The sequence below is a fragment of the Lygodium microphyllum genome, chromosome 11 (assembly GCF_053477565.2).
Source record: "Lygodium microphyllum isolate KBCC chromosome 11, Lygodium_microphyllum_v1.1.10, whole genome shotgun sequence".
NCBI lineage: Eukaryota > Viridiplantae > Streptophyta > Polypodiopsida > Schizaeales > Lygodiaceae > Lygodium > Lygodium microphyllum.
In genome coordinates, this window is record NC_141145.1 from 89,219,547 (window position 1) to 89,244,495 (window position 24,949).

General features: G+C 41.5%; 1 protein-coding gene across 4 annotated transcripts in view; it reads left to right on the forward strand.

Annotated features, from left to right (window-relative positions):
• LOC148029059 (uncharacterized) overlaps positions 1-24,949 on the forward strand; it is a 70,505-nt gene that overhangs the window by 26,931 nt on the left and 18,625 nt on the right. For 3 of the 4 annotated variants that reach the window (XR_015692363.1, XM_087687813.1, XM_087687814.1), the window contains exons 6-14: positions 8,491-8,690; positions 15,515-16,072; positions 16,806-16,920; positions 17,097-17,294; positions 17,369-17,458; positions 18,065-18,127; positions 20,122-20,196; positions 20,302-20,352; positions 20,685-20,759. Coding sequence is in view for 2 of the 4 variants with exons in the window: in XM_087687813.1 (XP_087543939.1) it covers positions 8,491-8,690; positions 15,515-16,072; positions 16,806-16,920; positions 17,097-17,294; positions 17,369-17,458; positions 18,065-18,127; positions 20,122-20,196; positions 20,302-20,352; positions 20,685-20,759 (1,425 nt within the window). In the remaining 2 variants the exon portion in view is untranslated. Of the gene's footprint in view, positions 1-8,490; positions 8,691-15,514; positions 16,073-16,805; positions 16,921-17,096; positions 17,295-17,368; positions 17,459-18,064; positions 18,128-20,121; positions 20,197-20,301; positions 20,420-20,684; positions 20,760-24,949 lie in introns of all 4 variants that reach the window. The other variant, XR_015692364.1, reaches the window with a different exon arrangement.

Here is a 24,949-nt window from a genome sequence, read left to right on the forward strand (position 1 = left end):
AGACAGTAGAATTTACCTCTTCTGACTGTCCATCAGTCTGTGGATGAAATGACGATGAGAACTTAAGCGTTGTGCCCATGTTCTCAAATATGCCTCTCCAGAATAGACTTGTCATCCGTGGATCACGGTCACTGACAATAGGCTCTGGCATACCATGATACTTGAAGACATTGCACATAAACAAACGTGCCATCTGGTCTGGTTTTATCTTCTTCTTGACAGGAATGAAATGAGCCTGTTTGCTAAACCTGCAAATAATAGTCCATATCCCATCATTTCCTGTCTGTGTCCTTGGAAGATCAAAGATAAAATCCATAGCTATGCTTTCCCATGGTTTATCTGGAATAGGCAATGCCTGTAAAAGCCCTGGTGCTTTTTGCCTGTCAAACTTGACCTTCTGGCAAATCAAACACTGCCACACAAAAGCATCCACGTCTCTTCTCAAAGTAGGCCAATAAAAGAATGTCTCTACTGCTTTGACTGTTGCATCAATACCACGATACCCTGCATACGGTGGAGAATGACTCTCTGTCATAACTTTCCGTCTCAATGGCATAGTCACACATAGTCTACCATGCATCAACATGAAGCCATCCTTGAGAAGATAATGCTCATGATGTTGTCCATTGACAAGCTAATCAAAGATCCTTGCAAAATCTTCATCATCAGCATACTGTTCCTTCATATCATCAAGCTCATGATGATAAGGAATTGACACAGCTGAAATTTATGGCTTCCTTGACAAAGCATCAGCCACAACATTCTTTTTGTCTTCCGCATGCACAATCTGAAAATGGAACATTGACAAAAAGTTTGCCCAACGCATATGCTTTTCTGACAGCTTAGTCGGAGTTAAGAAATAACGCAATGTCTGATAATCTGTCTGGACAACAAAATCTGCCCCAAGTAGGTAGTGTTTCCAACAAGAAAGCTCATGAATCACAGCCAACAATTCTTTCTCATAGACCTGGATAGTCTTCTCTGGCCCTCGCAAGATTCTGCTTTTATAAGCCACTACCCGGCCATCTTGCATTAGCATTGCACCAATGCTATTGCCACAGGCATCACACTGGACAACAAATGACTTCCTAAGATCTAGCAGAATGATCACTGGACTAGAAGTCATCTTTTCTTTAAGAAGGTTAAAAGCTGAAATCTCTTTCTGTGTCCACTGGAAAGAAACTCCCTTCTTCTGTAAAGCATGTAAAGGTGAAGCAATCTCTGCAAAATTGCGAATGAACCTCCTGTAGTAAGAACACAAACCCAAGAAGCTTCTAACATCATGGACAGTCTTCAAATCTGGCCATGTTCTAATTGCTTCAACCTTAGCAGGATCCATTCGGACACCATCCTTTGACACTATGTGCCCCAGAAACTGGATTTCTTCCAAGAAGAACTCACTCTTCTTGCCATTGATAAGCAACCTATTACTGCAAAGCTCATTAAAGACTGCTTTCAAGTGTTCTCTATGCTCTTGTTCATTCTTTGAAAAGACAATCATGTCATCAAAGAATGTACCAACAAACTACGTGTATGGATGAAAAATCCTATCCATCATTCGATTAAACGTAGCAGGAGCATTAGTGAGTCAAAATGGCATTACGAAGAACTCATAGAGACCAAACGTGGTCCTAAATGCAGTCTTATGCACATCCTCTTGCTTAATCCTGATATGGTGGTATCCACTCTTCAAATCTATCATGCTGAAAATTGACGCTCCTTCCAAACGGTCAAGGATGTCGTCAATTCTTGGAATGGGGAACCTGTTCTTGATGGTACTCTTGTTCGACGCACGATAATCTATGCACATGCGCCAAGAGCCATCCTTCTTTTGCACTAAGAGCACTGGTGAGCAAAAGGGAGATGAACTTGACTGAATCAGCCCTTTTTCCAACAGCTCATTCACCTGGCTCAATATCTCTTTCTGTTGGGCTACACTGACCCTATACGGAGGTCTATTTGGTGGGCTACTGCATGGCACCAAATCTATTGCATAATCCTCAGACCTCTCTGGTGGCAATTGTGATGGTAATGAGTCAGAAAAACAATCACTGAACTGAGACAAGAAAGCAGACCTGTCTCTATCTAACATAGATAAAATTGACTCATCATTATCCTTGACATCACGTGCAAAAATCAAGTACGTAGAAAGATGATTCTTTATTATAGATGTAATGGCAGAAGCCGATACAACAGGTACAGACTCTCCTTTAAGCTTCACATCAAGCACATGAGTTTTTCCCCTATGTTCCAAAGTCAGTGTCTTGTTAAAGGCATCCAACACACCATGCTTTCTGAACATCCATGGCATTCCCAACAAGACATCACAGCCTTCAAGTGGCATGATATAAAATTCTTCTGCATCAACATAAGACTGTACATGAAGACGCAGCTTTCCAAGAATGGGTGTCACAGACTCTGTGTGGCCAGGACATGCCAACCTTGCCTCTGCTGTGTAGCCCATTTCATTTGATCTGATGCCCAAAGTAGAAGCCAACTCTGGTGAGATAAAGTTTGCCTTAGCTCCAGGATCAAAGAAAATAAGTACATGTTGATCCCTAACTTTACCCCAAGCTCTGCAGAGCTCATTAGCATCCGAGTGTGGCTTGTCTCCCAGCATATCTGGCACTAAACCTGCTGAAGGTTTGGGCTTCTTTCCTTTCCTATCCTCTTTATCATCATCAGCTAGTCTCTTATCCTTGTCCGGACAGTTAGACGCAATATGACCAGTCTGCTCACAGATAAAGCATTTCCTCTCAGCCATTAAAGCCTTTCTCTCTTCAAGAGACTTGCGCACAAAAGGTTTCTTCTGGTTCTTTGGCTGCTGTCCAAAGAACTTGGTTGGCTTCTTCTTGAACTGCCAAAATTTACATGTGCTTTGAGAAATCTGAGAAACCTGTTTACCAAATGGCTTCTTTGCTGAAAAATTTTCAGATTTGTCCTGTTTAATGCTGCCCCCAAAACCACTTGACTGTCCCAACAATAATGCATTTCCTGTGGTAGCGTTCGCAATAAACTGAGTCAAAGCGGTGACCTTTGCCTTTGTACAATAATTCCGAAGTTCCTTGGGCAGCCCACATCAATATTTCTCTATCAGCTCGGTCAATGGCACAACCCTGTAAGAAGTGACTGGAAGCAAAGCCTCCCAAAACTTCTTGTTATAGTCTTCCAGATCCTTGCATTTAGGTGCATCCAAATTGTGCCAAGCTGACATAACATCAATCTCAAATTCATTGGTCAACCAAGCAGAAGCAAATACTTGCTTAAAGTAAGTCCAAGTGGCAGGAGCTTGTCCTTGCATCAACAGTGTACTCCACCACTGACTAGCATTGTCTTTAAGAAAAGTGGCAGCTTTCCGAACCTTAGAAGGCTCTGTAAAGTTCCCTCCTGTAAATGCGGCATCAAATTGCTGTAAGAAAGAAAGAGCCTTAGTCCTATCTTCAAATCCTCGAAAGATGTCAAATTGCACGGCTGCACCACCTTCCTTGTATGGCTTTGGCTTCTCATGAGCCATCAAAGGGTCTGTAGGATATGCCTGTAACATAGGAACACTAACAGGTGGCATGGAAGTTGCCGGACCACTGACTACAGGGCTTGTAGACACAATACTTGCTTGCTGATTTTGATAACCAGCCATACCAAAAGTGCCCTGTGGCATGCCAAAACTGCCCTGAACTCCCTGAAATCCAGGCTGCATGCCTATATTACCATACATGGGGTTTGGCATAAAACCTTGTGTACCCCCAAACACTGTTCCTGGTACATAAATCTGGTTTCTAGGCGCATAACCAGCCATACTCTGAAATACAGATCCACCTCCAAAGTACCCAGGATGTACAGAGGTCGGTGGGAAAACCTGTGGTAAAGCCTGAAAACTGTTTGCCTGTCCATTTAAGCCATTTGGCTGTTGTAAAGTGGCGAGCTGAATTGGCAATGCCTATGTAACTAGCGTTTCCGCCACCTGTTCTTGGACAGTCGGAACCAATCTTGGAGTCTCCATTGACTGCGCAAGCAGCCTTGGTGTTTCCATTGAATCTGTAGCATGCTTACCCTTATCCTGGACCTCTACTGGATCCGAAATCTTTGCAGATTGCCCCATTTGCTGTAAAGGAAGGGAAGGTTGCAAGAATGCCAAAAACCTTGGATTCTGCATTACTTGAGTAAACATACTCACAGCAGCAACTAACTGAGTCTTGAAATTGTCTTCATCCATAGAAGAAGCCGTAAGAACTTGTGGCTCAACCATAACAGGAGGAGTAACAAACTGTGGAGGTCTAGAAGACTCTCCCACCTCATGAACAACAGGGATCTCCTGTGATGAAGACGCTTCCTCTCTGGTGTCTTCCTTTCTATCAGCCATAATGCACAATTCTGTGTCTTACACCCAAACAAACCCTCGCTCACTCTTTAAGGAAAAAGTGATTCGATCCCGGCAATGGAACCATGAAACCGGCCTGTTCACTGGGAAGGGCGGTAGTGTACAACCAAAATATATATAAATGCTTTCACCCAATTCACAGTCCCCCTCTTTACCTAAACTTAAAGACACAGAATCAAGAAGAAATACAGGAAGCTAGAATGCTCCTTTTGTGACATAGACACCAGAAAAATACAATGGGCTGCCTTTCACCTATTCTGGGTGAAATTTGGCAGTATAACAGTACAATTACTGACCCAAAACAAGTTGACCAAGAGGGGAAACGCTGCCCAAGTCTGAAACTTCTGGTTGGAGTGCAGAATTGACCATTTCAGCCCACTGAAATTACTGGTTCAGACCTGTTTTGAAACCTGTTTTCAACTCATACTGTTCCCTGTACTGTTCAGCCCACTGTAATTATTACTGGTTCAGACCTGTTTTGAAACCTGTTTTCAACTCATATTGTTCCCTGTACTATTTTGCATCATCTGTGCCAAGTGCCCCTTGACTCTGACATCAATTGGGCTCTGAAATAACCTCTGAACAGTCCAAAATCTGTACTGATTTAGTGCTGTTTCAGACACCTGCTTGGTGAGGTTACCACCCTCACCTGTCCCTGCTGGGAACTGCAAACAACTGCTCCTGTTCCTGGAGAAAGGAGGCTCTTGCCTCATGCAAAAACAGCATATTCCACACAGCTGTACCTGAATCAGAAGAAAGGCCCTTGATTCTGCAGCATAACCATACTGTCAGGGAGAGAAAGAGAGAGAGAGTAGGGAGCAAGCTCAACCCTGTGTGCATCATAGACAAGGTAGGCAAGCTCTCAAATCTTCTCCATCAGCAACTGTTCCTCCTTCTTCAAATGAGCCCTAAAAGGCCCAAAAAAACTGCACGCCAGCCCCTCTTTAAAGAGGTAAGTGCACAAATTTGTGCCAAATGGCAGCACTGGAAGGTGTTTCCCGTTCTAGCCTTCTGGTCTAGAATTCTCCATGCTCAGTGCGAAATTTGACCTCGGCACAGACCAGAGGATTAATCCTCGTGCAAAAACGAAGATAATGATGCGAACAGATTCTGGGGTCCAAAAATAGTAACTCCCTAAATTTTAGGAGTTGCTTCCATTGCATCCCCACTAGTCTTCTGACCATCTTTGCAGACTATGGCTACATCCAAATCTGTAATGTAGCTCAACTGAAAGTGAATTTCCACTGATGACCCCACATGGACTAATCTCTTGAAGATTTGTCCATCTTCACTTTGAACTAGTCTCTTCTAGGCTAGTTCTTCAACACACTTGTCCATATACACTTTCACAAGTCTCTTCCAGGCTTGTCAATCTATAGTGCCATCAGTCTCTTCCAGACTTATGTTGGACCTTAACTGTCTAGTCTTGACTCACTAGACATTCTTGTCCGTTTCACAAACTGGCCATGCAACTTAGGCATTTAGATTTCAAGAGGGATCCTTCCAAAAAGAAAAACCAAATAAAATATGTAATAAAGAAATCAACAAAAAGGTAATAGTTGTCATAGTCTTGTGACAGGCACTTTTGAGTTGGCCTTGTATTTTGCATCAATTGCCGCACTAGCATCATTTGCTTATGCTCACTGTCCACATTTGGAACAACATGCTGCTATATTGGCTCTTCCTTCATTGCATCTTGCTGTCTCGAAGCTCTCGAATACGATTTTCTCTTCTTGCCTTTGCTGCCCTCTCTGAAGGGGTTCAAAAAGTGCACGAACTGAGGATCATTTGCCAATTGCACAAACATTTCAACTGCTGTCCTCAGCTGATCTTTAAACTAGTCATAAAATTCATTTTTCTCTTGTTTGTTGGTCATCAGCTTCAAGAGACCTAGAAGGATCCACATTTTGGTCTAAATCAACATTATCAGCTTGCTGCCCATGTTGTGTACCTTGTCTAAGATTAGGCATTGTATTTCCTCTCTCTCTAACAGCCTCCTCCTCTCTCACAATGGCTGAACTAGACTTCCACTAGCCTTGAAACACGTTTTTCCCACTTGTGTGGGCAAGTTTTGCCAAGTGGCAGCCTTCTAATCCCATTTTTCAGCATTAGTCAGCTTATTGAAAAGTAATTTAATAATTATTATAGTGTCCCAAAAAAAAATTCCACCAGTCAAAAATTAAATTGGTTCGGCCAAATTGCCTTCCAAGCGTCTTTGAGTAGTTATTGGCCCTTAGATTGGCATTAATTAATGCCTAGTCTCTAACATAACCACTAACATTAGTGGCCAATAAATTATTCTAGGCCCAAATCTGGCACTGGGTACCACCTAGTACCTGTCAGGCAACTTTTGCCTTTGGTACCAGCTGATATCTTGGGGTTCTAGGTCCCACACTGAAATAATTAACTTGCATCTCACATGTGCAAGTCACATTAGCACATTGATTAGCTTTTAATCACATGCTAAGTAAAGCAATATATTTTCACGTCCTCGTGATAGGTGCTGTTCTTAACTGATGTTGATGGTATCTTAGTTGGTTGGAGCCAACAAAATGAGTCTCTTGTAGAGTTCATAACCAAGCAAACTTTGATATTGACACCATGCATACTATCTTGCCCAAATATCATGGTTTTGTATTTTGCACGCCTTCTGTTCTTGATACCATGCATATTAGCTTTTCTATGTCTCATGGTCCTTTATTTTTGTTAACAATGCATGGCAACTTCTGATCTTGATACCACACATATTAGCTTTTCGAAATGTCTGTTTGTGTTCTTTTTTCCAGCCATGGCCACCAACTTTGTAATTTGCCAAAAAGTGTACAAGTTGTACCGTAGAGATGCCAAATAAAGAAAAACTACAAGGTTGGCCAAAAACATACAAGTCACACCATCGAGATGCTAAACAAAGGAAGTTGAATCAGATTGTAGATCCTTTAATGATGAATAATATCAAGGACTTTTTCAAACAATGGTCTTTTGCTTAAGTGGAGGATACTTGGATTTTTTTTCTTTGCATGCTTGAAACTGTAAAATGGGCCACATTTATAAGATGTCTAATAAGCCTAGGCCTGAGATTTTCAATGAGGCATCACTAGTCAAGTGAAGCAAAACCTTCAAATCAATCCCTTGCCAAGTTCAAGGGTCGAAGGTCATATGAGGTGAGATGGTTGGAGAAAACTTTTGATTGTTCATCTAGATATTGGCAGACTCTTATTGAGCCCATAAAACTTTACAACAAAGTCAAGTTGCTTGCATGGACCATTGACACAAATTTAACAAACAAGCAAGGTAATAGTTTGAGAGCCATGATCCATCTTTCATAACTACAATGAGCCTACCAATCAGGTTTATTGTCGTTCTGTAATTATTGACTTCTCATTCACAGGTTGTGCCATTTTCATTCTAGCCACCATCCACTTCTTTATCCTCGGTGCTCTCATTGCCAACTGGACTTACCATCTTGTGCAAGCTGTTAAATATTCAGGCTTTTCATCTGCCTAAATGGTTTGAAAAGGTGTTTTATCTCTAAGAATATATTTTGGTTATTAAGGTGAAAAGTTTTAGATATGCATGACTTACACATGGTGATCTTTAAATGGACACCCCGATTCTTTCCTGGCTGGTTAGCAATTTGCCGCACATGTAGAATGGTTTGAATATGCATTGCTTGTGGTGTTGTGATATGGTGTTAAGGGGACACATGATGTAGGTTCCATATGCATGCATGCATATGCACATGCCTCCACACACATACATGTGTGCACAAATTGATGCTTCTGTGATGCTTTAAGTGGACACCTTGATTCTGCCCTGGATGGTTGACAATTGAGGGCACATGTAGAATGGTGTGCATATGGCTGCCTTGCAGTGTTGTGATATCGTGTGAGGGGGACACATGATGTAGGTGCCATATGCTTGCATGCATGTGCATGTCTGCTCTTGTACTCATGTCTGCACAAATTGAGGCTTATTTGGTGCACATTGGCCCCCTTACGTGCACTCACATGCAGTTTGCTTTGCTCAGACTTAATGATGAGTTTGCTTGGTTGCTTTTCAGCAAGAATTGTGATCCTGGGTGTTTTTCTCGCCTAACAGAATAAGTACTGCAGGTGGCAGACAATGCAACGATGTATGGAGTATGCATGTATGTACCTCAGCTGGTGAAGCAACCACCAGGGATCATGGCTGTTGTTACAGGTTCACAACCAAGACATCTACCATTGAGCCGGTTTTCTGTGGCTGCATATCGATGCTACTGCTTTCTTACAAAGCTTCCGTTTTTTGATCTTCACTTTGATGTTCTAAACAGGTTCAGTCACTTCTCATATATGTTTCAAGCATTCTTTCTTCATGTTGATAAAATGAAGACTTTGGAGAGAGAGATTCGTAGAATGGTTGCTTTGGATGAAAAGCATAGTAGAGGCTTTAAGTGTATTTATCTCGAGGTCTTATAGAGGCAGTTCAAGGTTTAATTGACTTACTCTTGGTTAATAATGTGAGAAATTGGAAGAGCCAGTTCTAGGACTTGACTCGTGTTGGTACAAAACTATGTAGATGTATACAACAGGACATCTAACAGGTTCAGGACGGAGAAATCAAGATGTGAATCTTGGCAGAAGCCGTTATCTACAAATCTTACCCAGCATAATCCTCAATTGGCAGGTCTAAGGTTACAAAAGTTAGTAGTCTGCATGAGCTGGATATACTTTTTCCTTGTCAGAAAAGGATGAGTTAAGAATGAGTTAAAAGATGAGTTGCTTCCACAATTAGCTTCTCTATATGTGGCGAATATTGGTGCAAACATCTCCCTACACCGTTATTCACTTGGGTCTCCGACAGCAATAGTGTGGCTTGAGCTTATCCTATATCAGATATCAGTCAACTCAGAATAAGCGTGTAGCATATTGATAAGAGAAGAACTTCAATTAAAAAAGGTACTCTACATGTACTTTGTAGAATGAATGGAGAGGATGCATCTCATTGCAGGGTGGATAAGAGATTTAAAAGGTTCCTGTGTCGAAGTTGATCTAAACTATCACCAATAAATAAAGTAATGATGCTAAAGCCTAGTGTAACAGCTTCTTGGACTTTCATATAATGTCCTTGGACATCTTAACTGTATGGTGTATTTGCAACTTGATTGAGGTTTCATACTAGAATGGTGGGTGCGATTGAGCATATGATACGGAGGTTGTTGTGAGGACAGGCACATGATCATGAGGATGGACTGAGTGCGGCGATGAGCAGTCGTAAGGAGGTGGTAGGGGGGTTGTAATGTGGTAACGGTTGTGAGGAAGAGGGGTACATGCAAGGTGGGCAATCATGATGAGAAGGAGGTGGGATTCAGGGGGTTTGGGAGGGTTTGTGCAGTGTGATTATGGAGGTGTGGTTGGGGTGGTGAGAGTTATGGTGTAGGGTTCGTGTAGAGGCAATCGTAGGGGTGGAGATGGTGTTTATGAGGTGTAGGGGTGGTTCGCGCATGGATGGTTGTGCAGATAATAGTGTGGGGTACTTACAAGGAGCGGAGCGGAGTGTGTAGTTCATCTAGTATGTAGGAAAGGGGGTGATTATGGATTTATGATACAAAAGTGTTAAAAAAGGTTAAACAAATTAAGTGGATATGCATGAAACACTACATGCTGTTTTGGTGTAACAATGTACTCTCTCTCTTTTTAACTACCAATAACAGCCATGTAGTGTAGCTGATCTTATTTCTGGGTTTTATCTAGCTTTGACACCATGAAATGGCATTATTGACCGCAATTTGATAAGACCATATTAGTGTTAGACCCTTGACCTAGTTTTTTCACCATAACCACTCTCCAAGCTGAAGGTTGCAAAGGCAAAATGTGATTGCTTATTTAGGGTGACTCCTTTTTTGCATGTGGCATATTGGACCATTGTGCCAAGGTCAGTCTCTTCGACACACTTAGTTACAACTAAGAGTAACCCTTCAATCACCTGATTGACCTCTCTAAGTCATGTTAACATTTGTCACAGTTCCTAATTCACAGCATCGGGCAAGTCCTTAGTCACCTTCAATGATCATTAACTAAGTTGTGCAATTAACTATCTTTAAGCTGAACTTTTGGAATCCTTAATACTATTGAAACAACGAGATTTTATGGAATGAGTGATATTTCAATGATCTTTAAGTTATTGCAATTAACTATCTGTAAGCCCAACTTTTGGAATCTTTAATACTATTGAAACAATGAGGTTATATGGTATGACTGATGCAAGGCATAGTATGCACAACGCCATAGAGAGAGAGAGAGAGAGAGAGAGAGAGAGAGAGAGAGAGAGAGAGAGAGAGTATGTGGGCACACCAACAACGTCTCTCTCCATCCAAGGCAAGTTGTCTCTACGGATTGTAGTGCGACTTGGGGGTATCTCCACCATGGGAGCTCTCATTGCGTGTGCAAGTCATCGTCTAGAAGAGGGGTTGTCCTTACCTTCACAACTTTGATCTCTACTCGCGTTGTCGTGTGACTAAAGCTTGCTCGAAAGCATGTGTGAAAACGTCACCATTAGAGGTCTCTCCATTGGTTTTGAGCTATCACCCCTCTCCATGTGGCTTGTTATTTTGTTCTCTTCATGGCTTTTTGTGGTCCAAGTTGGGTGCTCATATGGGAGCACCATAGAGTGTTGCTCTAAACCATGACTTGACATTAATTTCTAAACCAATGATGATCAATGAGCACAATACAATGAGACTTAAGATCACTAGCCTTAACAATTATCTCTATAGTCGTAGGATCCCAACGATCACATGTGTAATGACTCCTAGTTATCTTATCATTGTATTGCATTTGTTTCACTTCCATTTGTGTATTCCTACAAGCACTCCTTTTTTAGCCATGTCAATTGGCTTTCCACCATTAGCAATTACATTTTCAAGTTTAGAAAATGTAATTATAGCACATGCATAATCTTCAAGATTGAAGAATGAAAATATAAGGACAAATTCTTATGGGCCCAACTCAGTAGTCCAAAAGACTTATGAGTGTGAAGATGGAGAGAATCTAAGGATATGGCCACTAGCATGTACACCCGCTAGCATGTCTTTGCCAATGAAATGCGTGACAAGATGGGGAGGTAGTCCTAGATGGAGGTGAATGTGAAGTGGATGCGTAAAGTGCAATGGGATTGGAACTCGCAAACCAATCAGCTAGTTCCTTAGCAGTAGTGGAAGAGATTGTCTACCGAGGCTGTCTGCGTGCTACATATCCAAAAGGCCAAAGGAGCAAATGGGGAAGCAATGGGAGGCGTTGCCCCATCGGTCTGTCTAGCAAGAGTGAATGTAGCCACAATAGTCTGTTGTGGTTTTCTAGGTGAAAGACCATAGTTGTCTGTGTATACCGTATGGTAGGGTTCGTATTGTATGATTTGTATGGTACCATACAATACGTATCTGTATGAAAATTCTGCACATTCTGGGCCACTTGTTTGGCACGTTTTGCACTTGGTCAAAGTCAAATACTGCATGTTTTTTCTTGTTTCTGTCCGCATGCCACACTTTGGACTCCATTGCCACTTGCCACTTGGAAAGTTGGGCCATTGGATGCCCATTGCCACCCTAGGCCCCTAGCCTTGGGTGCTCTTTTCCACACTCTTGAGTCTTCTCTCTTTTTCCACTTTGGACCCTCTTTTCTAGCCTATAAAAGTTGCTCCTCCCCTCCATCCTTCCACACCAAATCAACAAGCATTCTCATTGCTCAAGCCTCTCTTTCTTCAAGCAAGCTATCTATCTATCAAGATTCAAGCCAATCCCAATTCCCACCCCCTCTCTCTTGGATTTTCAAGTCTATCCAACCCCCTCTCTCTCTAACTTTCAAGCCTCTCACTCTCCCTCTCCTTCTCAAGGCTCAATGCTCAAGCCTCTCACTATCCCTTGGGCTTCTCTCTCTCAAGCCTCTCTCTCACTTGTCACTCTCTCTCCATTGGCATCATGATTGTTGAGAAGTACGAGGCCTTCAATTTGCATGCCATCCATATGGGGAGGGACACAAAGAAGTCAATTGGACACGTAAGTATTGCGAGAAGGGTTACACAAGTGGTGTGACCTGACTTTTCCAACATCTTTTTCTAAGATAGAGGGGAAAGTTGCTCCATGCAAGGAAGTCCCTTAAAACATCGTGGACCAGATTCTCACCAAGATGAGAGGGGGATCCACTAGAGGAGGAAGTGGCATATCAGCCTGTGGTAAAGGGTGGCATGTGCTATAACAAAGCCCCATGGTGCAAGGTCGCTTGAGGATAATTGATGGTACAACGTTAAAGGGTGGCATTGTATATCGCAATGTGAAGTGGTAGGAAAGTGTGAGTATGGAAAAGAGAATGAGAATGTGCTAGGAGTGGAGACAAAGGTTTCAACTCCGAGTGTGCTGGATGCAGATGTGGAGTGTAATCCAAGGTTTTGGAATGAAGAAGAGAGGAAATTGAGGTGTGGGCTAGAAGAGGTTGTGATGGGAGGGATTTGAGAAGAGTGGCTTAGACGCTCAAATGAAACAGAAGATATAGATATACTTGATGAAGGATATCTGCTTCGAGAGCCCCCTCTATTGAAGTTTAAATACAGAAAATCATCCGGATCTTAAACACCAAAAGGAGAAATAGGAGATGATTTCGATTCATATGACTCAAAGGGGTTGTACGAACCTGACATTGGGCTTGGCTAAGATAAAGGAGATGGGTCACCCGTCGTCCCAATGTTTTATGTCCTTCATGATTGGAGAGGTGTCCAGTCTCATCAACTAGTCGGGATGGAGTAGCAAAGCTGGTAGGAGGGTGTAAATTCGACTATATGTGATGCGCAAGTACTCTTCCAACTCCTCCTCTGTGATGAGATTGAAATGTGGAATAGGAGAAAGCAAAGAAGGTGAAGGTGAAGGTGGGGTGTTGTCTTCCTCACTGAGTCCATAATGCCTCCTCAAGGCCTCCAGTGATAGAGAAGCTTGATAAAATATCATGGGGTCTTGAGAAGGTGTCTAAGACGTCGTGATTTGGCTATGAGTCATTCGTTTGCCTCACACAAAACCAAGCCTCCACAATATCCACAAAATACTCTTTTACAAGAGCATTTGTTTGATACCTTGTGAAGAAAACTGTGGAGTAGTGGCTAAGGTTTGCATTGAGAAAAGATAAGAGTGTGCGACCACCACAAAAACACAATGATATAGACACAAACGTGCAAAACTCAAACCCTAAAAGAAAAACTCAAAACTCAAATATAGAAACAAACACAAAAAGGAGAGAGAAAAAGAACAACTTTGAAGTGAATGAAAATTGTAAATGAATGTAAGAGTGTATAGAGTGCCCAAGGGTAGAGCAGTAGTGCCAAAGAGTGATGTCCACTGAAGACGGATCCGAGGGTTGTGACCACCAGTTAGATTGTTGGAGGAGAGGAAATTGCAAAACAATGATGCCACATGTTGTTGGAGAACCAAATGCAATCAGTGATGATGCAAAAGGACCCAGGTGGCACTTGAAGGCCACAAACATAGCAAACAGAGGGTTGCTTGATGAAGGGTATTGAACATTGTTACTTGGGCAGTAGGATGCTAAATGTAGGTAGACATAGTGACACAGAGGGAGAAGAGTGATTAGTCACATGACATCTGGGTAGCATGATGTCAAACGCAAGTAATTGGAGGTGGTGAGGATGCAAGCAATGGCTGATCAGCACCAAACACAACAAGGGGAAGACCTCCAAGCACTGGGCGGTAGCTCTAGGGGTAGTCACTAGCAGCTGGGGCAGCAAGTGGAGTGGTAGCAGTTGCGAAGGGTGGATAGCTACATGGAGAGAGATTGGCGGCTGAAATCTGCACACAAGGGTGAGAAATCGACACAAAGGGATGAAGATTGAATGGGGGCAGCAAATCTATTTATAGATTGGATGGATCCTCCCAAATTAGGGTTTTACTGAAACCCTCTTCAATTGCACACCATTTTTGGATTTTTCATTAGTCAGCAGCAAGTTTTGGGGTTGTTTAAGAGGTTAATCAGCATGTAATGCATTTCTTAGGTCAACAGAGGCGACAATATACAGGAGGGGGACAGCAGCCTTTCCGGTGTGCTAAGCTATAGGTGGCAACTTCATGGCTGTTTGAGCAAGGCAGCAGCAGTTTTTCAGCCTTTCTTGTGATGAAACTCTGAAATTTCTCTTTGTAGTCTCTCATACCACAGCCATTTCTAAATTTCTCTCAGCAAAATAGAGCCATTTGAGTCACATTAGAGGTGGAGTGAGTTGTTGGCTGCCCGCATTCTCCATCCATGGTCAACATCCATTGGTCACTTCCCATCTTCATACAAACTTCTGACCATGACATTAATCTCTAACCCATGGTCTATGAGAGCAACACATGGAATCTCGAGCTCTCCAAGTTTTCACTATTGTCTCTTTAGTGGCGCGGGCCCAATGATCATGGGAATAGTAACTTTGAGGTATCAAACTTGAGGCCTCATCATCTTTATAACGCATAGGCCACACATCCTTTCCTATAGTATTACAAGTCACCAACTTATCAGCATTTACATTGTCAGCAATGACATTTTCAGCTTCTTCACATTCATTTTTAGCACTTGTATCCTCTTCACAAAGCACATGTATATTTCTGCAGTGATGTCTCTAGGTTGAGCTCGATTAATGTATCCAAACATTGAAATGACTGGTTATCATTGCATTGATGCTGCAGATCATAGATTTGAATAAACCTTATGAGGTTCATAAGGATGCTGGTGATTATGCTCTAGGTACTACTCTATATCAGGATGGCAACCTATTACATTCAAGAGTCATAACCTTAACGATGCCCAAATATGCTACACCGCTTAAAGTTTTGCATTGTCATTTGTGCAATGTGTGATTCATTTTTTGGATAGACCACCGTTCGCTCACATTGTTCTCTGATCAGCCTGATCTCCATGGCTGAAAGGCAAGATGGATGGAGCTTATGGTGGAAAGTCACACTAGGATCCAAGGTTGTGACCAGTGCTGCTGGTGCCCATGTAGATGTCTTTTGATGTAATAGGGAGGGAGGAAGTAGGTAGCTTTATTGTGATGACTTTCTTCAGCATGTCCTTTTTTCATAGCTATATTGATGAAATGTTTTCTTACTTTGGCTTTTTACAGCATTGTTACACAAGAGCGTCTCGAACGCATAACAGAGTGCGTTCATGAAATGACTGTTGGTTCTGTGGAGAATGGAGGTGAAGAAGTTACTTATGAAGGTTTCACCTCACCTTCTCACTCTTCAAAGGATGGCGTAAGTATTTCAAGAAGTAATGATGCTGCTAATGCCTCTGTACATGGTGCCAAATCAAATGGTGATTTTGTGAAGATGGTGCATCCTGAAGGGATGGAAGGGCATGACTCCGTACAGATTGATGACCCTGTAATCAAGAGTAGACAGGAGTTCATCAAGGATGTTGATCCTAGTAACCATGCTATACAAGAAAGGTTCCAAAAAGGTGATAGGGATTTTTCAGTTGATGACACAGAAAACAAGAGTTTGTTAGTACAAGAACAGAGCACTGGAGAAGCCCCGCCTGTTTTGAACATAATTGAAGATGAAGATGGCACAAGCAACAACCAAGGAACTGCATCATATATGAACCTTCAAGGTGAAAGCAATACACAGACAGTGACTTCAAGGATCCATCGTGCTGAAAGTGTTGATTCTGTCAACAGGTATGCAAGTTTGTAGCTCATCAGGATGTTTTGAGGTATCAATGTTGTGATTAGAAAGAATGTAAACTAGTTCTAAAATGCTTTTTGCATGACTAATTGATCTAGACAAAATTTGTCTGAAGAATACATCATAGTGTTTAAAGTGGTTGCCTCTAAGCTAAAACTGCAAGGTGTCACAAAATTGTGAGATGTATTCGGAAGGCAATGGGAGCAGTGCTTTATAAGAGGGGACATGTGTTCGAAGTAGAGGTGGGAAAGAGACCAAAAACCAAAGGACATGTTGATTGAAGAGAGAAAGAAACAATTTGATAGAAAGATGGAGATGGATAGATGGAAGAGGTTGGTTGAGGATTACAAGCAGATGGGAGTACTATGTAGGAGGAAGAGAGTGCTCACGGTACAGCATATGAATGCTGAAACCTGTGTGTTGATGGAGTGTGTGAGGAAGCACATTCAAATTGCAACAGTAGGTTTTCACAAATCTGTGAGAGGTATCTTGTGGATTCCTTTCCTTTCTTAGCTGCTTGTGAATAGCTACATGCCTGACATTCGAGGCTTATTCTTTCTTTCCCCAGTCTGGCTTTCCCTCATATGCACAACTCTATGGAGTGTCAGTTGTGCTTGAAAAGTAAACAGGGCATTCAAAAAACACGCAGCACACATTTTTGCCCTTTTACTTTTCAGTTTGTCAAGATTTTTTGGTCTGAAACATAGTTCGTATTGCTTGGAGCAGTATGGTCGAGAGCCACAGGCAAAGCATCAATTCTGAGGATGATGAAGGGACAGAAGAGGCATCATCTTCAGGGCAGGATTATTACCTTGAATCAAGAATGGACACCTGGGCCGAGGTAAATAGTTCACTCTGGAAGAGAGAAATTGAAAATGGAAAATTATGATAAAAAGGTATGAGTTCTCATATAAGAAGGTGATGCTGATACATTCTATTTGAAATAGAATTTTCAGAAATTTTCCTCTTCAAAGGACATGTTTAGATCCATGTAGTACTTACACCATCTTTATGTAGGTGGACAATTGTCTTCTACGGATATTGCAAAAATATCACAAACTTCCCATACCTGCAAGAGGGTCATCACTCCTTTTTCAACCTTTGGAACACTTGCGGCCGTTGAAATTTATGAGGCTTGCTGATGAAACTCCAACACTTCTTGGAGGAAGAACACTGGATTTAAGGATGTGTAGAACAAGCCTGGAAGTTGTTGAGGTAGGTGAATGTGTTGTTTGAAAGCATGTACTAGTTGTATCAGTTGTTATTTTCTTACTCGCTTTGGAACACAGATGCAAGCTGCATTAACTGCTGCGGAGGAAGCTTTGGCTTTATCAACCTGGACAGTTGCTACAGTGTGCAGGGTTTTGTCCCTAGAGAATGTAAGCATTTAGTAGCATTATTCAAGCATGTTTTCTTGTTCCTTCATTCCAAACTATGGCACAGCATCCTTGTCTTGAATCCTTGTAGAACTTGCAAGTCTGCAGGCTTGTAGAGATCAATTAATTAAAGCAAGTATTCTGGCATAGATTGATATTATATATCCGTTAGGATCTACAGATATCCCATATAAGTATAAATGTTTGTCTTTTTAGAAACTTTGGCATAATCCTGTGGTTGAAAGGCAATTTGATCTTTCAAAAGGCTGTCCTGCCTGCTAAGCGGGGAAGGGGATAGAGATCTTGATGTTTGCATGACTGACACCTTTTACGTGATCTATTGTATGGCAGTGTTTTGAAAAACATGTCTTGTACTGTGCAAATTATAAGTGCGTATGATATAGCTTTCATCCAGCAAGCTATGGATGGAGGTCTTTGATTGACGTCTGCAGCAGAATCTTTTAGTGTACAAGACTCTGACAATGAATGAATTTGGACTTAGTTTTGCAACGAACGTGTGTCATGCTTGTTGTGTACGCTTGAAAAAGTGGTTACTTCAGACTTGCTACTTCTCATTTACATCATGGGTCTCACCTGTGTCTCCATCAGGTGCTGGCTTTATTTGCAGGTGTGCTATTGGAGAAACAGATTGTTGTTGTTTGTCCAAATCTGGTAAGATTCTTGAAATAAATCTGCTATTTGTTTTAGTCAAGAGCAAGAATCATGTTCCAAAAGCATTGCAGTATCCATCATTCTGTAGTGAGAAGGCTGGTTTCAAAGGGTAGTTGTTCGGTTTTGCAAACTGATCATAGTGTCATTGTCTGCAGCTGTATAGTCCTAGGTGATAAAAGTAATAGTTTCTTGCATGTAACTCAAATTTCAAGCAGAGTTAAAGGACATCTAACTATTTTTGTGAAGTAATAAAATACAACCTGTTACCTGTAAAAATGTAGGATGAATGATATTTCAAACTTATTTTCTTAACACATTTCTGAGCGGAAGCAATCATCGTGCTCAACAATGTGGTCATTTGGGCATCTAAACTATGTATTATTTCTCACAAGGACTTGTTTGTGAAACTGTTGCCATAGAAGTATGACCGCTGGCAGCATGCTGGGACAATGCTCTTCTCCATCAGATGTTCTCCCCCTCTCCTCTCCTCTTCCCTTCCTTTCCTGACGCTTCCTCCCTCCTGATGAATGGTTCTTGTTTATGCATATCACTCATTGAGGAAATGCTTTACTTATAGTTGACTTACTGTGAATGCTAACTCAGTCCCTTAAATAATAACTCCATTTTGCAAGAAGTGAACTTACTTTTCTGATAGATGCCTCCTCTTAATTGCACTTCAGAAAGGCAACTCTAGTTAAATCTACTGTCTTAGCCGCAGACCTAGTCACTCCAAAAAGTATCATTACAGAAAGAGTTTAAAGCTCTTTGGAAACTCATACCCACTAAGATGGACTTAAATTTGATACTCCTCTATTCTTTTAATCCACGCATATCCATGATCATGGATGTAAACTTTAAAGTAAAACAGTTGTTTCTACTTTGCCGCTTCTACAGATATTTATGTGCACAAACTCATTGTTTTTTAGCCCTTTGATTACGTCTTTTCATGATTATGCACATCTTGTAACAGACACAAGTTCTTGTATTACATTCCACATTAGACAAATGTGCATGTGAAGAACCTTAATTTATGTTTCTGAAAGGCAACTCCACATAATGCAACTTCAGAAAGGCAACTCTAGTTAAGTCTACTGTCTTAACCACAGCCCTAGTGACCTAGTCACTCTCCAAAAGTCTATTGTTACAAGATATAGTGTAAAGACGCTTTTGGACACTCGTACTGCTATGAAGATGGACTTAAAAAGTTTGATACTCTACATTAGTAATCCATATGTGTGATCGCTAATGTAAAGTAAAATGATTGCTTCTGCTTTGTCACTTTTTCAGATGTTCATGTCACATCATGTGCACAAGCTGATTGTTTCTAGCACTTTGATTATGTCTTTTCTTGCATATGCACATACTTGTAATACACACAGTATTGCATTGGATTCCACATTAGGCTTACAAATTGAAGCAGCTAAGCTGGTAGATCAAGCAGCAGAATAGAGCAATTTTCAATCAAGTGAGGATTTCCACAATTATATTTGCAACATAGGCACTTGGAAGTGCTCTCCATGGCTTTAGGAACTTGGGAATATGTTCCATAAATCATGCTGTTCGTATTCCCATTCCACAAACATGCATAGTGTGATGAAGCTATCTTAGGGTGTACATGGTGAAAACCTAAACTTAAATCATTTCTTAAGCATGTGATTGTGTTGTGCACTGCTATGTTGAGGTAGATATATATTTTGGGCCTCGTATCATCTTATGCTGTGAAGCTTCTCAATAGTCATAGTGACATGATGCTCCCGTATACAATTAGTGCCTTTGGTCCTATTCCGAAAAGGGGTCTTGTTCCATTTATACCTTCCCTTTCCATTTGACTATGGCTTGAAAGCAAGAGCCAAAAACAAATGATTCATGGAAAGGTTTTTTTCGCTGCACTTTTCAGAGTGGTAAAGGACTTCCAGAAGTAAAACTTTTAACAATGATTTTTATTGCTCTAATTTGGGTTCTTATCTCATTTTTCTTTTGTGTGTCTTGAGTAGGGTGTGCTTTCAGCTGTGGTCTTGTCAGCAATACCTTTGATCCGACCTTTCCAGTGGCAGAGTCTTATGTTACCGGTGAGCAAGCTATTATTTACCATCTTGTTACATTTACAAGTCTCTCTTTTTTGTGACTTCTGTAGTCACATTTGTTATCTTCGTTTGTTGCTCCTTGATTCTCAGATACTTCCTTATCAAATGTTGGACTTCTTGGATGCACCTGTTCCATATATCGTACGCATCTTTCACTGCTCTTTTCCTGGCTTCTTCAAGTTTGCTAGATCCATGTAGCATGTGTGATGTAAGTGCACATACATGCCATAAGGGCAGAGCTTACAAACTTATAGGGACATCTGTATGCTTATGTGGTATTTGCCTATGTTTCTCAGAGAAAAGAAGGTTTTCCTTTATACTGAGATCAATTTCAAATATCAATTAAATTGAATGAAGTGTGGATAAGTTTGTGTTGTAACTGAATGCAATATGGAGTAAGGAGTTCTGTACTGGTGCTATTTCAATTGCATGTATGTATTCTGATACATGGAAGAACATGCCGGTACCTGCAGGTTGGTGTCCAGCACAAGAACTCTGCTTTGCGAGGAAAATCAAGTGTGATTGTTATCAATGTACAACGGGACAAGGTTGGAACAGATTTAAGTACTTTAACTTCATGTCCTCTGTAAGCTTAGTTTCAATGCACATTTGGCAGAGACTTTTCTGTTGGGTTTTTGTCTTTTGTTTGTTTTCTTTTTGTTCCTTTTGTTTTGTTTGGTTTTTTTTGGGGGGTGCGTGCGTGTGCGTGCACGTGCATGTGTGCGTGTGGGCATGTGCATGTGTATGTGTGTGCTCGCACGTGTGTGCGTTTTTCCTGATTGAAGACCATCTTGCTCTCAATTTCTATTTGTATGCATGTATATATTATACTATCAAGTTAAAGAAAGAGCACCGGATATCTTGTTTCTATATTTTGTTTGTTCTAATGAAATACTTTATTGAAGTACTAAATACAACTGGAATATACTAAGGCACATTTCATAGAGCGAAAATGCTTGAGAAGTGTCACATAGTATGTGATTGCTTCACAAGAATGAGCACTGATAATTTGTTTTGAGACTTGGACGTTAGAATGCCTTTCCTACATTAAGACATTTTCTTATTGCTTGCTAGCCATGCAGTTAATTTTGAAAGTCTTTAGAGGACTGCATGGATAGAAGCAATTAATAAGTTTGTATCTTAGGAACATTAGGCTGCATGTAAAGATTTTACTGGCCTTTTGCAGGCATATGAACTGTACGGTCAATGTGTTAAGTTTCTGCATTGTAGAGTGCCTGATGACAGCCTGAGCCTCTAGAAGTGTAAGGGATGGTAAGCTGTATAGATCTTGAGCCTAGCCTGGCCTAGCCTATTTCTTTTGCATAAAAAGGTGTCATTATATTATTCACAGTCAATGGAATACAATGGCTTAACAGCAAAGCTGGAGCTAAAGAGATACATCAAGGATATCTATACCTCTCAAAAGGTTGTTTAGGAGGGTGGGAGAGATAAGATAACAAGAGGGATATAACAATTTCTGGGATGGCAGCCTTCCTTGCAGTTAGTCCCATGGAGTTTCTTCTAGTACCCTCACAGTGAGTAGATGAAAAATCAAAGATTTGCTAGGGTACCATTGGTAACATGTTGGGATCACTCCATTGATGACTAGCTCACAGCATGCCTTCCAGATATGCTGTTGTGGAAGGTCCCTAATAAACTCTCAAACCTTTGATCTCGATGTAGAAGGCTCTGGTACTAAATGGTTGGGGAGGGTCTCAAGGTCAATCACAACACATGATCCGGCCTTGATGATGAAGATAGTGTTCCGCATTTCTGTCTTGTTGAGTAGGCGGCGGTCCATGTTTACCAATGAGTGAAGAGGATTTTGTGGAGTACCTTGTTTTGGTACTTTGATAGCAACCTAGAACGGTAATACATGTAGAGGAGTGCTTGCGGGTTGTCCTTGGCCTTCGTCTTCTGTAGAAGGTCCTTGAACTCTCATGATTACATGTACTAAGGTTTTCTTCCCCATGTCAAGCTCAAATGACTTGTGAAAGTTCTCAATCCAGTCGCTCGTTACAAACTGCTTCCTAAAAACGGATTGGAACTTTGCTCAAGTTTGGAGCTTGGGGCAAGCGTACACTTTCCCTCAAAGCATGATTTATACCTATTTGATGTGTGTTGTGTATCGTGCAACCGATATAGATCAAAGTAGGCCATCCACTTGGCTGGCCATGAGTCAATGTTCATCTCATCATATTCCTTCTCCCCTTTAAAGGGATTACTTTGAATTGAAGAGGGAATGTTTGCATGTGTGTGGACACAAGTGGAAAGTGGGCAGTTCGAAGACTGGTGAGTTGTTGTTGCATTTTCTTGAGTTGTGCTTGTAGAGTTGCTACAAGGGATGAGTTTGCATTTGGCATGAAGGGAGAAGATGCATCACAATGATGCCCATGCATGTACTCATGATTGGGAGAAGTCAAACAAACATTCTCCATATGCTGGGGTTCACTTGCAATAGAAGCCTTAAACGGGGGATGTGCCATGAGAGGCCATGGTGAGAAGTGGTTGATATTGTTGAGCGGTGAGAGTAATGAGAGAGTGAGAACAGATGATATAGAGATAAGGAGAAAGGAAAAGTTATTTAACGGATGTTAAGTTGGAGTAGAATGAGAGAATAGATGAGAGGAAAAGGAGAATACTTCACCTACTGGAGTGTTGAACAATGTTTAAGATAGGGAGGAGTTGCCGAAACGGACCGGCCGTTTCGGACCGAAATGGAAACGGCAAACCGACGTTTAGGCATCCTTCAGGGCACTTCGGCTCTAGCTGCCGCCGCCTCCTCTTCTTCATCTTCCTCATCCTTCTCCTCCTCCTCCTCTTCTTTTTCTTCCTCTTCTTCCTCTTCTTCTTCCTCTTTCTCTTCCTCTCTCTTTCTCTTCTTCTTCTTTTTCTTTTTCTTCCCCCCATTAGCCTTTATTGCTTGCTCCTGCTCCTGCTCTTACTCCTGCTCCTGCTCCTGCTCCTGCTCCTCCTCCTCCTTCTTCTTCCTCTTCTTCTTGGATACAAGGGCTCCAGCGGTGCAATTAATGTGGATTGGAGAATTCAGGGAGCATAACACGCATGAAGGACCACTTGGCATGCGTTCCCAACAAAGACATTGGGCCTTGTTATCCAGACTACAGTTGCCAGTCCTTCATTGATGTTGATACTTATTACTCAGTAGTTACTAGAGTCTAGAGACTAGTACACGGTGCTCAGTGCTCACTGGACATTGGAGTTTTAACTAATTATTCACATGACATAGTTACATGTATCATTGTATCTTGATTTCACTTATTATGCATCTTGATTTTTGTTCCATTGTTTTTGATGTCAGTCTCCACTGTTCTTGATGTCAGTTTTCACTACTCTTTAGATCATAGATGATTTAGGAGTCATAAATTATAATCATTTGTTGCTTTCAGTTTTGAAAATTGAGTCTTAATTGTGTTAAGCTGTCTTAAGTTTCAACCATTGAGTCTTAACCCTTCAATCTTCGCTCGTGCGTCGTGACATGTGTAATGAATCATGATTTTAATTATATAACACGGACTCAAAAGTTTTATATGAAATTTGGGTACATGTTATTGTAGGCATTGATATATTTACATATCCACATAATACTATATTTATTTTAGTATACAATCCGAAACGCTGTTTCCCAGTTTCCAAAATTTGGCCGAAACTCTGAAACTCCGGTTTTTCCCGTTTCCGTTTCCCCCGTTTTCGAAACTCCCCCGTACTATGCTCCTTGCTAACCCTACTGTCGGTACTTCCTTCTGTTGGGAATAAAGGCTCTCGTGCCTTTAAATGTACTCCGGTGTGAACATACCCTTAGCACTTGTACTTACATATATATATCTATCTAAAAAATCTAAAATGGTACACTTGTCACTCTGTACCTGAAATTGTGCACACTCTCTGCTCTGCTCTCTCTCACTCTCTGTCTCTTCGCGTGTAGCGAACACCTACTATCTCGATCTTCGTGTCGATCCGTTACTACAAACTGGTATCAGAGCTGTGGTTGAGGTGTTCGTACTTCTCGGAGCTCGAGCAGGAGTTGTCATAGGTGAGCAGGTGGTGAGGTTGTTTTCAGACTTGACAAGCAAGCGTGAGGCAGTCAGTTGTCAGGTAGCTGATGTGTTGCTAGTCGGACGGGGGAGCTGTAGTGTGGCAACGCTGACGACAGACGTTGCACGGTTTAGAGACGTGACTAGCTGTACATGACGACTGCAGGCGATGAGCGAGCTGCACGACTGAACTGCTGACGAGTTGCACACGTGACGGGACTGACGGGTGTCCTGTACACGTGATGTGACGGTGAATCTTCCACGTAACGGGCGTTTGGCTAAGGTAAACAACCCATTTTTTTGTTTACTTCTTTTCTTTTACCTCTTTTTTGCCGGGCGTTCACACCTACAAGCACAGATAAAAATCTGTGTCTTGAAATTTGGGGTTTCTTCCAAATTTGTGCCCGACACACATTGCAGTGTTCTTTGGACCAGAAATTGCAGACATCGAATGTGTAGGCCTCATAAAATTTTTTGGGGATTCTCAAATGCAAGTGAGGTTTTTTCTTGAATGAGTCAATTACATTGAAATCTGTGCAATCTTGGCCCAAAAATTTGGGGCTTTTCCCAGATTTGGGGATTGTGATGCATGACAAGACAATTGCTCGAAAATTGCAGGAATTTGTGACATTTTGTCTCCGACATTTGGGGCTTTTCATGTACATGCACAAATTGGGATGAAATTT